The 11,563-nt window shown below is 39.5% G+C and overlaps 1 protein-coding gene across 1 annotated transcript in view; it reads right to left on the reverse strand.

Moving 5' to 3' along the window:
• LOC122865479 (E3 ubiquitin-protein ligase UHRF2-like) overlaps positions 1 to 10,698 on the reverse strand; it is a 34,933-nt gene extending 24,235 nt beyond the window's left edge. Inside the window, exons 1-3 of the mRNA XM_044173946.1 lie at positions 10,357 to 10,698; positions 1,763 to 2,155; positions 126 to 445 (exon numbers count right to left, since the gene is read on the reverse strand). Of these exons, the coding sequence (XP_044029881.1) occupies positions 126 to 445; positions 1,763 to 2,155; positions 10,357 to 10,509 (866 nt within the window). The 5' untranslated portion in view covers positions 10,510 to 10,698. The remainder of the gene's footprint in view (positions 1 to 125; positions 446 to 1,762; positions 2,156 to 10,356) is intronic.
• Between the last annotated feature and the right edge of the window lie 865 nt (positions 10,699 to 11,563).

Here is an 11,563-nt window from a genome sequence, read left to right on the forward strand (position 1 = left end):
ACGCAAAATTCAGATCTCCACTGTGACTTTTATTAAAACCCGTGATGATGCGTTTGTTATCACTGCAACCAAAATCAGTTCAGTTGCAGCAGAACATTCCCCCAGCATAATGAGCCATCACTTACTCGTCATATTTAATGTGGTAAATTGCGTCCTCCTCTCTCTCCTTGGTCTCTGTAGCTGCTGTAGAGTCTGTCTGAGAGGTGGAGGCTCCATTACTCTCAGAGCTTAACACAACATTATTCCTGTTACTGTCTATGGTTTGGCCCTGGCCGTGGGCCTGTCCCTGCTCGGCCTCCAGCTTTCCATTAGTCCTTTTTGGGGGCCGGCCCACCTTGCCCTTGGTGGGCGTTATCTGTCCTTTGGGAGCGCGTGTCACATTTTCAATGCAGGCCTCAAACCAGGCACCGATGCTGACATCTCTGCAGTCCACCAGCTCGTTAATCTGAGAAGACACATAGATAAAAAATAACACCTGGTCTTTTTTGATTTAATCTGTTTGTTGTTTAAAGAAACATGTCATGTCCATTTGCTACATATCATATACTTTAACCCCTCCCCACCAAGTCTCTGCAAATCAATTTGTTAGCTCACTCACATGAACTATTACCAACAGCATCCCGGAACTTAAGAGGAACTTATTAAAATACTAGAGTAATGTGAGTAATCTAAGTTATAGGCAATTGGTAGTAAATGGGTTGAGACATGCAAAAAACATTCTTTAACATTCAATGCCCTAGTGAGATTCAATCTTCAAATTCTTGTGTGCACAAATGTTTGAGATGCATTCTTGAAATAATTTCATCCATGGCACTGTTTGGCTATGTGTTCCTTTGTGAAAACCACATAAAATATGCACAGAGTCTGTAGTGAATGCTTAAAGTCTGTAAAAGGCATGTGACCTTGATATCCAGTGAAGTTGCACAATTTACAACTCCTCCACTTAGTTACAGTATTGATCTTCCTGCATGCTGAATTGGACTTTTGGCATCAAAAAGAGTCTAGTCCCACACATATAATTCTCAGACATGTGGGTCAGTCAGCCAGAAAAGCCCGATAGAACACAGTAGAGTGGACTCACCAACATATGGGTTTTGCCTGTAGTCTATTTATAATCTGTAAATTGGTTTAGTGACAGAGTTGTAAAGATCTGTTTTAAATGTGTGGTTTGGCATATGCCTTCCTGGCAAGGTGAGCCACATGCTTGTGTGCATGTTATTAGTCTTGTCAGTTAATTAAAGGCATTTAGAGTATTATACCTAAAGACAGAGCACTTAAATAGTGAGAATGGAAGGATACGTTTGGCACCAACACATGCACTCTCACACAAGGACACACATAAGTACAAGCTACAGCACAAGAGAGTGAGGAAAGGAATAGAGGACTGCTTAGCAAAAAAAAAAAAAAAAAGAAATCACCACATGCACGAGGGAAACTAAAATCATAGTCATGTTTATCCTTTGACTATTTTGCTATGTTCAAAATAGCACTATTACTGCTGCATAGTATTAAATACATATCTAGGAAGGCATATTCAGGTATAAATTACACCAATGACAAATTATTTTTTTAACATCTAACACTGAATATTCATATTTACAAGGTGGTTTGTAACAGCAGTGGAGCACAAGATACATTTGGTCATAATTTGATTTGACATCCAAACAAATAAGAGTGTCCTTCCCAAGAATCTCTGGCAGTGACTTGGCGTGTAGGGCATTTCTTGCAAATAGTTCCCAAAAATGTACACTCCCATCCTCACCTTGTACACACCAATTCCTGGATCAGCTAATGTGTTTCTGCTGGACGTGGGGGGCTGGGTGTCCCGTGCCGGACTGGAGGACTTGAACCCATTTTTGGTACTGGCTGAGTTACTGGTAGCGCTGGTGTCCGGCTTGGTTTCGTTAACAGTGCTGGTGGTGACGCTGCTGTCATTGTCTATATTGGTGGAGGTTTCCATAGCAGCGGGGGAGGCAGGAGCTGGGGAGTTGTGGCTTTCTGACCTGGAGTCAGGGGGAGGAGCTGAACTACAGGCAAGACCAGAGGAGTCCTTGGTGGCGGGGCTGTCTGGAGAGTCGGTCTGTGAGCGAATCAGCAGCTGAACGATGTCATTGAGACCCACGTTATAGTCAAACAGTGTCTGGCCATCTTCCATCTAAAAAGATAAAAAATAAAAAAAGCCACTGACATGTATGAAGAGGCACAGATGTACAGATTGCAAAAAGCCATAATTGCTGCAACACACAATTATTTTCATTACTCATTAATCCACTGATTATTTCTTAATCAATCATCTAGTCCACAAAATGGCATAAACCCCAAAGGTATTCAGTTGACATTGATATTAAAAAATCCAATAAATACATTGAAAAGCTCTAACTAGAGAATGTTTATTATTTTTTGATAGGCAAACCAGGCATCAACTTTCACAAAGATGGTGTATTTGAACAATTGCACAAATGCCAACTAAAGACATCCTTTATTAAATTGTGTCCCAAAGTTCTTTCCTAATAGACATCCATGTGATATGAAATGAACACCACTGTGCCACAGAGTGCCTTCGGACAAATACACTCGGCTGCTTGTCAAGGACAAACAAAGTACACATAACAGACAGAAGACAACATTGAGGACAGTGAGAGAAAACAACTATGTGTTGTTACTGCACTCAACATACTGGGGACATTAAAAATGCACACAAAGCACTTCAATAAATATACATGCCTTTAAATACACCAGTGGTGTTTAAGGATGTTGCTTAGGAGTCCACAGCAACAACATCTGTTCTGAGCCAATGTTTAACTAGTGATTAAATGCAGCTATACATCAAAGTGACCCGCTAAACTGATTTAGCTTTTTTTATTATTCTTATAAAGGGGGAAAAAACATTTGGAACAATTAGTTCAGCGGTTACATTACTGGTAAGCTGTTACTTGGCCCTACTGATTGGTCACATTTGTATTTGTTTACATATCCAGTCCAATAGAAATGGATACTGAACTGCAGGTCCACTCGCATATATCCCACACTAGTTTTCTACAAGAAATAAAAGAAAAAAGAAATGAACGCATGAATTAAAGTGATAGGAGATGTAGCTGGGGGAAAGAAATGACTGTGTTGCTATGACAACCAAAAGAGAGCCCCCCCCCCACGAACCAACCTGAATCATGTATACAATCTCTGTCGACACCAACCCACCACCACCATCATCATCAGCAAAACGCTTTCAGGCAGCGCGGCTTATGGGCATCAGAAAATGGTTCTCTCAAAAAACATGCTCTTGAAAAAATGATGAGGGCCCATTAGAAACCAATATTTACTCTTCTACCACAACCGATCTACTGTTAAGCTTACAGTACAGCTACTGCCTTAGGAATGGAGCTTATGGCAGACACGCAAACTCATTACAGACATCAGCTATTCACTTCAGCCCTCAACCCCACAAGCCCATTGTACTGGAGAAACAAGCATGGCCGCTACTCTCACTCGCGCTCCCCTTATTTGACAGCGAGGAGGAGAGCGGTCGAAGGCGTAGCAGGAGAGCAGTAGAGGGAGCAAGCGCAATTTCCCCATCCCTCCCTGTTTTTAATAGTCTCATGAAATTTAGATCAGAGGAGCAGTGGTGCAAACACAGCCATACAGTGGTTGCTATACCTTTCTGTCTGTCTGTCTGTCTGTGGTAGTCTATCTCAGTATTTCTTTGTCTGTCTCCCTGCCTAAACTCGGTCTTCGATTTAGTCTCAGAAATTGTCTATCCTCCTCTGCCTTGTTCTACTTTATACTGCATTAAGAAACGAAAGGCAAACAAACACACTAACAGAAAACATCCTACACAGACAATAAGATTGCTGGTAGGATTACTGGGTAGATGGACGGAGAATTATGCAGACAGACCTGAGTATCAGAACAACATACAGTAGAATTTCATGCACCACACCAAACCTCAGAAATGATATCTAAGCTGTACCCACTTTCCACAGCGACTTCATTGTGTGGTCAGCTTCTCACTGCGAGGTGTTACAGCCCTGACATCAGTAATAATAACCAGCTGAAGAATCCTTAAAACAAAGACCCACCATCTAAACAGGCAATGTTAGAGAAATGCTTCATATATATATATATATATGGAGGTCAAGATCTCTTTGACAGAATTATTGGCATGTTTACTCTCTCTAGCGTGTAGGAGAAATAGCATCATCAAGGATGTGACATTTTCTCTTCATCATAAATAATGCAGAATAATAAAAAAAAACAACACATTGCTTCTGGTATCTTCATTATGTGACTCAATGAAATGTTGTTCGGTGTTCCAGAGGGAGACTTCAGTCCCGAGCGCACATCATAACAAAGCTTTAGACAAACCAGAGACACTTGACTTGAAGATTTCTCAAAAGGCTCAAACAAATCAGAGTCAGAACTCCTTGGCATGGCAACAGTGTGTGTGTACGTGTGTATCACATTGAGTGGAATAAAATTAACACCTCTCCACAAGGCTAATGTATCTGCTACATTTCAACAGGCGGTCTTTCAAAGACTAATCTCTTATTGTAACAGGCACCAAAGTACAATGTCAGAAAGAACATCAAACTAAGACAAGAGAAAGACCTGTGGCTGCTGAGATACTGTAAAAACATACTGAACATGGTGAGATAAATGTTGTCAGATTTTACCTCATACTACTTATTCTATATCAGCTAATATCAGTGATGGAACATATCTGTTAATATTATGTTAAATCTACAGCCAATAATGCCTATTATAGAGCAGAAAGTGCGGGTGGGGAGAGATTTGGCTGTAATATTGCGTTACGTTTCATTTTTGTGCCAACATGCTGTCACACAGTTTCTTATTGTAAGGCTTTAAAAGCTCTTAATGCAGAAATCATTTTGAAATTAAAGTAACTAAACACCACCTACTTAGTATCTATGCCTGCAAAACAATGATAGAATACATTAAGCCATTACGTAAAGGTGGACCCATATTGAAAGACTAAGAAATCATGGTGGCCCAATTAAGCAGTGCCTAGTTCTATGAGGATTAAAGGTGTGAAACCCAACCCGGACCCACACAGCTAGTGGACAGGAGATTTCATAGCAGAGCAGAAATTAGCCTCTTTTGCTCAGGCAGGCCATCCAAACCCCTTACTCCTACACGGTTTCTTCTTCACCCTTGTCTCCACCCACAGGCCGTCTTAGCAAAGAGCTGAGCAAAATAGGTCATGTTTCCAAAAACAATGACATGGGGTGTGTCTGTGTGCCTGCCATCTACCAAGCATCCATCTTTGATCTTTTATCCCTCATTCTGCCCGCAGTCATTCAAACTTCTACCAAAACTGAATGCTGTTAATTAGCATAGAATTACCTGGAAAGGTGACAAAGGTTGCTTTTTACTTCCGTTTGCAGCTCTTTTCATTACTTGATGTTCATTCCTACAGTAGGCTTTAACCAGTGTACAAAAGAGAGCATTTTTAACTGTGCTGAGGAGGCAGAGTTCCTTTTTGTCAATTTGACATCTTGCCCAGATTGTTAAATAGTGAAATAGCAAAATACTAAAGTGCTATGGAAGGAGTCTATACATACTCAGTTCAGAGCATTTCCACTTGTTTTTATGTATGTGTGAATTGAGTGGCACTTTCTCATCACGAAGGGAAAAAGCAGGACAAAACAGTGGGTATAAATGCCATTTATTGTAAGCATGGGTTTGCAGGCTTAATTTAAATGTGACCATGAATCAATTACTAAATGATTTTGATTCCAGTCTTTTTTAACCATATAAATTTTACCTAAAAACATTACTGAGTTTGGCATATAGACAATCTTTTTTTCCCCACAACTGATCATAATTGAAAACTGTTTGTTTTTGTACTGTATTTACAAACATTACTGATATAAAGAACCCTTAATCGTTATCAGAAAGCATTAATACCATACTGTAAATTTCATTGTTGTGTACTGTTAGTCTGTCTCTTGACATTGACAGACTAACCTATGTTGCATATTGCAATTCTGTGTTTTGAATTTGGTTATGAGAGGACTCTTTTGTTTATATTTAGATCACAGATTGTGCTTTTAATCTTTTATTACCTGCAAACATGTACCATTATGCATGTAAGAAACGCAAGACAATTAGCAGTAAAAAAGTCTTCTGGTAATCTGAGCTAAAACAGCAGGGAAACCCTGCTATTCACAATGCAGGTGTAAGAGCTGACACTTTCCAGGTAGGACATTTGACCACTAAGCAAGCTAAAGCTACTATGAAATGGACTCGCCAAACTATGAAAACATGTAGGCGTGTTGGAAAGCCTGCAGTTGTAGTCTAGGTTTAGTGCCTCTCTTTGTCTTTGCTCTTTGTCCAGCCTATCTGTCAAAGAAGGGTGTGACTGTGTACATGCATGGCTGCAGCCAACTCTGCTTCCCCTGAAATTCTCTATGAAATTCTACAGCTTAGTAATACCCAAAGAAAACCCATCAATTGAGGAGCCACAACATCAATGTATGTATAATCAAAATGTAACGATATCTAGGTCACAGCAACTGTCTGTGTGAAAGAGGGCGAGCCAATAAAGCTTTCCTACAGCTCAACAATAGGCAACAGCTAACAGTAGATAACAGCCCAACTATTTAAACATGAAACATGTTGCTGCCTCTGTAGAAAAAAAACACACAACCACAGCCTTATATATGAAACATACGGACGCAATATAAGCTGAGCTTTAAACCACTTAATAAACAGGCCAAACCTTTTTTTTAAATTAGTAAATGAGAAGTCTACTGCAAAAGTGAATGTGGGCGTTGAGCAGAAATGCTGCATGGACAGTGAAAGGTGTGTGTGTGAGTCTGCTCGTGAATGTGAGTGGCATGAGATGTTGTTCAAAGTGAAACAGAGTCACAATGAGGAGTGCACAGGCAAACTGAAAAACACAGAAAAACAAAACACTGTAGCAAAGTTGTGTGGCTGCTGGCTTGAGACCCTTCCGACTGAAGGGCAAGCATGACTTTGAACTGGCGAGGCAGCGTGCGCAGTGAGCTGGAGGGAAAAACAAGGCGCCATTTTGAAAAGGAATTAGACTAGAGTTATTCTGCTACAAGTCTAAATCCTAACAGAGCGCAGGCACCACTCCAAGCATGTAAGGGAACTAGCTAGTGTACGCTGCGTGTCACTGGCTCATTTCTTGCATTACTTAACACATGGAAATCCCCTAATCAACCCTCCCCACTTATTTTCCAGTGAAATGAAGGAAGCACTGGATTTACTACTACTAGAGTTTTATGACATTTTAGTTAATTTTACTCTCTTTGTGTTTTATAATGTGTTTGGTTTTTATGGCTTTTAGTTCATTTTATTCCCATTTGTTTTAAATGTATTATTTTTTTATTGTAAAGCACTTTGTAATTGTGTTTTGAAATGTGCTATATAAAGCTTATTATTATTAGCATTATTATCATTATTATTACTACACTACACACTTGCCTAGTCTTTGCAACCACAGCTCTTTGACATAATGACTCCAGCATAACAGCTAATTAATTGTTAATGAAGCAAATGTAAATGAACTACATTGTAGCTACAACTGTTGATGAAAAACAGTCTTGCTTTGTGCTTTGTGACTGTGTGATTTTAGGAAAACTGCTCAGAACAATGAAATTAGTTTACTTGTAAAAATATGGAAAATGCATCCAAATACACAGCCTACAGACATAAATACAACAGCATTCTAGGCATTTAAATCTCTCCTTGACTATTCCAAACAGTTCTTGAAGGATTTTTTTCTCTCCGTCCTGCAGTATACAGCACACAGAGAAGGAAATCAACCCATTGTGGCCTGTATGACTCAGAATTGAATGTTAAAGACTTCATTATAATTTAATTACACAACAGGAAGTAGGTTAGACAAATTGAAAATGCAAAAAAACATTTATAAAGGAATTTCTCTGCCTATAATACTGCCTGAAACTTGAATGAAGTAAAGTGTGACTAAATGTAAACAATGTGAGATCAACACATCAAGTAGGCTGTTTGCTTCCTGGGGGCTTATCTGCCTGGCTGAGTCATACTGTGTTAATATCAGCTTTGTAATGTTATGCTAAAATACTAAATAAATCATGGCACCAGCATCCTGCCAGCAGTGAGCATCTTCTGCTTATTACTGACAGAACAACAGATGGTAGGGTGAAGGCTTTCACTAACTTTTCCCACATTATACACATTAAGATAAAGAGGGTCAGGCTTCTTGTCTTTTATATTTTCATTCTTTTATATAATGAATGTTCACATATTTGAACAAACATAAATAGTGAATGATACAGAGGCTAAGGCTGCAGGAAATACATTTTCCAAATACTGTTTGTAACTACAGCTGCAGTTACAATGCAAGTGTGTGTGGTAGATCATAAAAAGTAAACCACAGGCTCTGAGGCTGCACGCTGCATGCAATCATCCGCCATGACACACTCAAACGCATGTGTCCATGTCAAGACAGCAGCTTACAGTTTTCACACCATTGTCTTTCCTAACGGCTGACATTTAATAATAATAATAATAATAAACTTGCTTCAATCACTATGTGGGAGAGAGAAAAGGTACACTAAAATCTGTTCACAATAGGCTAATATATGAATCATTACATTTCTAACACAACATGATTTAACAGTGTGTGGAATCGCCATCACGCCAGTACAGTGACTAAATATTCCAGCCTGGTCGTAGCTTTAAGACCAAAGAGATACTGTTTTAGTCTCAATTTGGTCTGAGAAATTATTGTGGTTTTTGCACTAGTTTCCTCCCAAAGAAAGTGTCGATGTAGTACTGGCCCAAACATATTTTTCCCAGAGCACTGAGGCTACCAACAATGATGTCTGACTGAAAAGCGTGTAAATTCTGATTGTTACATTATATGCCAAGGCAATATGATCCAATATAATAAAAGGTTAGGGTGGGCAATATGGACAAAATCAGTATTGTGCAATATAATTATCACAGCATTACAATGATATCATGATTACATATTTTACATAGGAATATATACTATTTACAGTACCCAAAACCACATGCCAAAAGGTTAAATGCATGTTGATCCCATTACATTTTTTTTTTGTATTTTGCTAGAACAAATCTTCAAAAATATATAGCACCAGTATTTGTTCTTAAATATTTGAAATATCATGCTGTGACAGAAGAAGATCTGAACTTTTTACACTTAAATCACAAAATTTTAATATAAAGAACTTGTCATGATATGGGACAAAGTGCTTAAGAGCTTAGGTATAAATTTGCTGTATTACTGACATAATCAGACAGATATAGGGTGTAGTAAACCCAAACAATAGAGAATTATTGGTGGCATGGAATCTGAAGATATCAGAAACATTTTTACTACCACATTTTGGTGGAGATAAATTGTTTGCTGAATATGTAATATTGATTGTGCATTACTGACACAAATATTACATTGTTATTATTATGGTTAGATTTGATCTATTACTAAATACTGGATCATTGCCTTACAAATTAAAATCATATGGTACAGAAGTATGGCTTCATGGTTGGGAACAGTCCTGGGTTAAATACAAAACATGCCTAGGCAGCATGCCACTCATCCATCTGAATCTGTGTGTTATTATTTACAGCAGACAGCCCTGTCTGTCCTCACTGTACAGTGTGCATACCGTAGTGACGCCAGGGTGTAAACACAACTACACTTGCTTTCAGATGTCAAGGCACGTGGAGCCACTAGTCCCCTCCTCCCTGAAATTATCATTAACATCATCATAACACACCGCATGCACAAGCCTGATGGCTCACTAATGGGCTCAGTACAGTTTAGGGATCCTGGTGCCACATGTTACAAATTCAAAACAGAAATGCGTAATTAGATAGATATTCAGGGGCACTGGCTGTTACATGTGTAAATCAAGCTGCCGTTAATTCGGTAACGAGTGCTCATCGGTGAGTGATTGAGTGATACGGGCTGTATGTTTGCGCTGCACTACTTTGGTCTACATGTGGGAAAACAGAGGGCGATGTTGTCTTTTCTCTCTCGCGGCAATGTAAACAAACATGTCTACGGCGGTGAGACATTTGTTGCATGCGGGACTCCTCAGCGCCAACCAAAACAATGTAATATAGCTCCATACTAGGACCATACATTCATGCAATATCGCCGTTTTTCTCAGGGGCTGGCACACCGCGTACCCCGGGCTCTTGCGCAATAACTATTGGCGAATTCCTATCAAAACAGGAAGCTCGCAAGGGTCCGAAACGGCTCCAAGGACCGCTCACTCTCCACCAGCACCAAACCCTGCCAAAGCATCAAAAACCGACTGTTGCATGACGGGAGGACACAAAAATTACGTTTACCTGCTTCCCTCGGTAGAACAGGCGCTGCTGTTGTGGGCTTACATTGTAGATGTCCTGTATTTTCAACCGTAAAGACTCAATTTTGGTCAATCTAGAAAGATCCTCAACGGTTCGCGTCTCCTTCCCGTCTATAGTACGAACCTGGATCCACATCGCTGCACCGCCCTGTTACGCCTCAAATAAATAGCAGATAAAGCAGTATTTTGGTCGAATATTGTTTTCCAGGGGGGGGTCAAAGGAGATAGAAATGAAAATTGTTCAGGGCTCCATTGCGTTTTCCTCTGCAGAGGTAACGTCGGACTGGCTCGCGCAGGAGGTGTCTCACATGAGGTCGCGGCGCCAAGCAAATCTCGCGAAGTAACGTTTAAGCGAGCACAGTTTGCAGTTAAAGGCACAGCTCTCTCTTTAATGTAAAACAAAATACCGACCATGTCTGAAGGCTTTTACAGTACAGTAGTCGGCTACTATCATAGTGGTACCACTTAACAGTCTTAACATTTCTTGTCCCCAGACATATTGTCTGGGGACAAGAAATAGGGACCAGTAGTTTTGATGTATGATGTGTTCCTCCTGTCAATAGAGTAAACCTAGACTTCCAAAATCAGGACCCTCAATGCATTTGAATGCATTGTGGTGGAAAGTACATTTTGAGGCACTTATTTAAACCCATTTTATGCTACTTTATACTTCTCCTCCACTACATTTCTGAGGAACTTTTTACACTACAGTTGTCTGACTTTGCACATTTCCATGCAAAATATGAGCACATAAAAATTATTGCTAAAGCTAATATCTAATATAGCCAATATGTAATAATATAATTCTGACAGAGGCCATTCTGCTGCATAATGAGTGCTTTTACTTTTGATGGTTTATGTACATTTTGCAGATAATACCTCTATATTTAATTTTTAATGCATTGTTTGTACGGTGACTATTACATTGTTGTATTGCTACTTTTACGTAAATGAAAGATCTGAATACTTCTTCCACCAATGGGTCGGATTAATCTGTTTGGAGCAACGGGGCAAACATTAGCTACTGGACCTTTATTAACCTCCTATTCCTCCCCCTCTCTATACATTGTGTACAGTATTCCTATACTGGAATATTACATAATCCCAGGTTTACTGTGTGGCAAATTGATTAAACACAAATTAATTCATGCACCATGTAGGCACAGCATCAACTGATATAATTAAGGTCT

This window comes from Siniperca chuatsi, linkage group LG18 (assembly GCF_020085105.1).
Source record: "Siniperca chuatsi isolate FFG_IHB_CAS linkage group LG18, ASM2008510v1, whole genome shotgun sequence".
Taxonomy (NCBI): Eukaryota; Metazoa; Chordata; class Actinopteri; order Centrarchiformes; family Sinipercidae; genus Siniperca; species Siniperca chuatsi.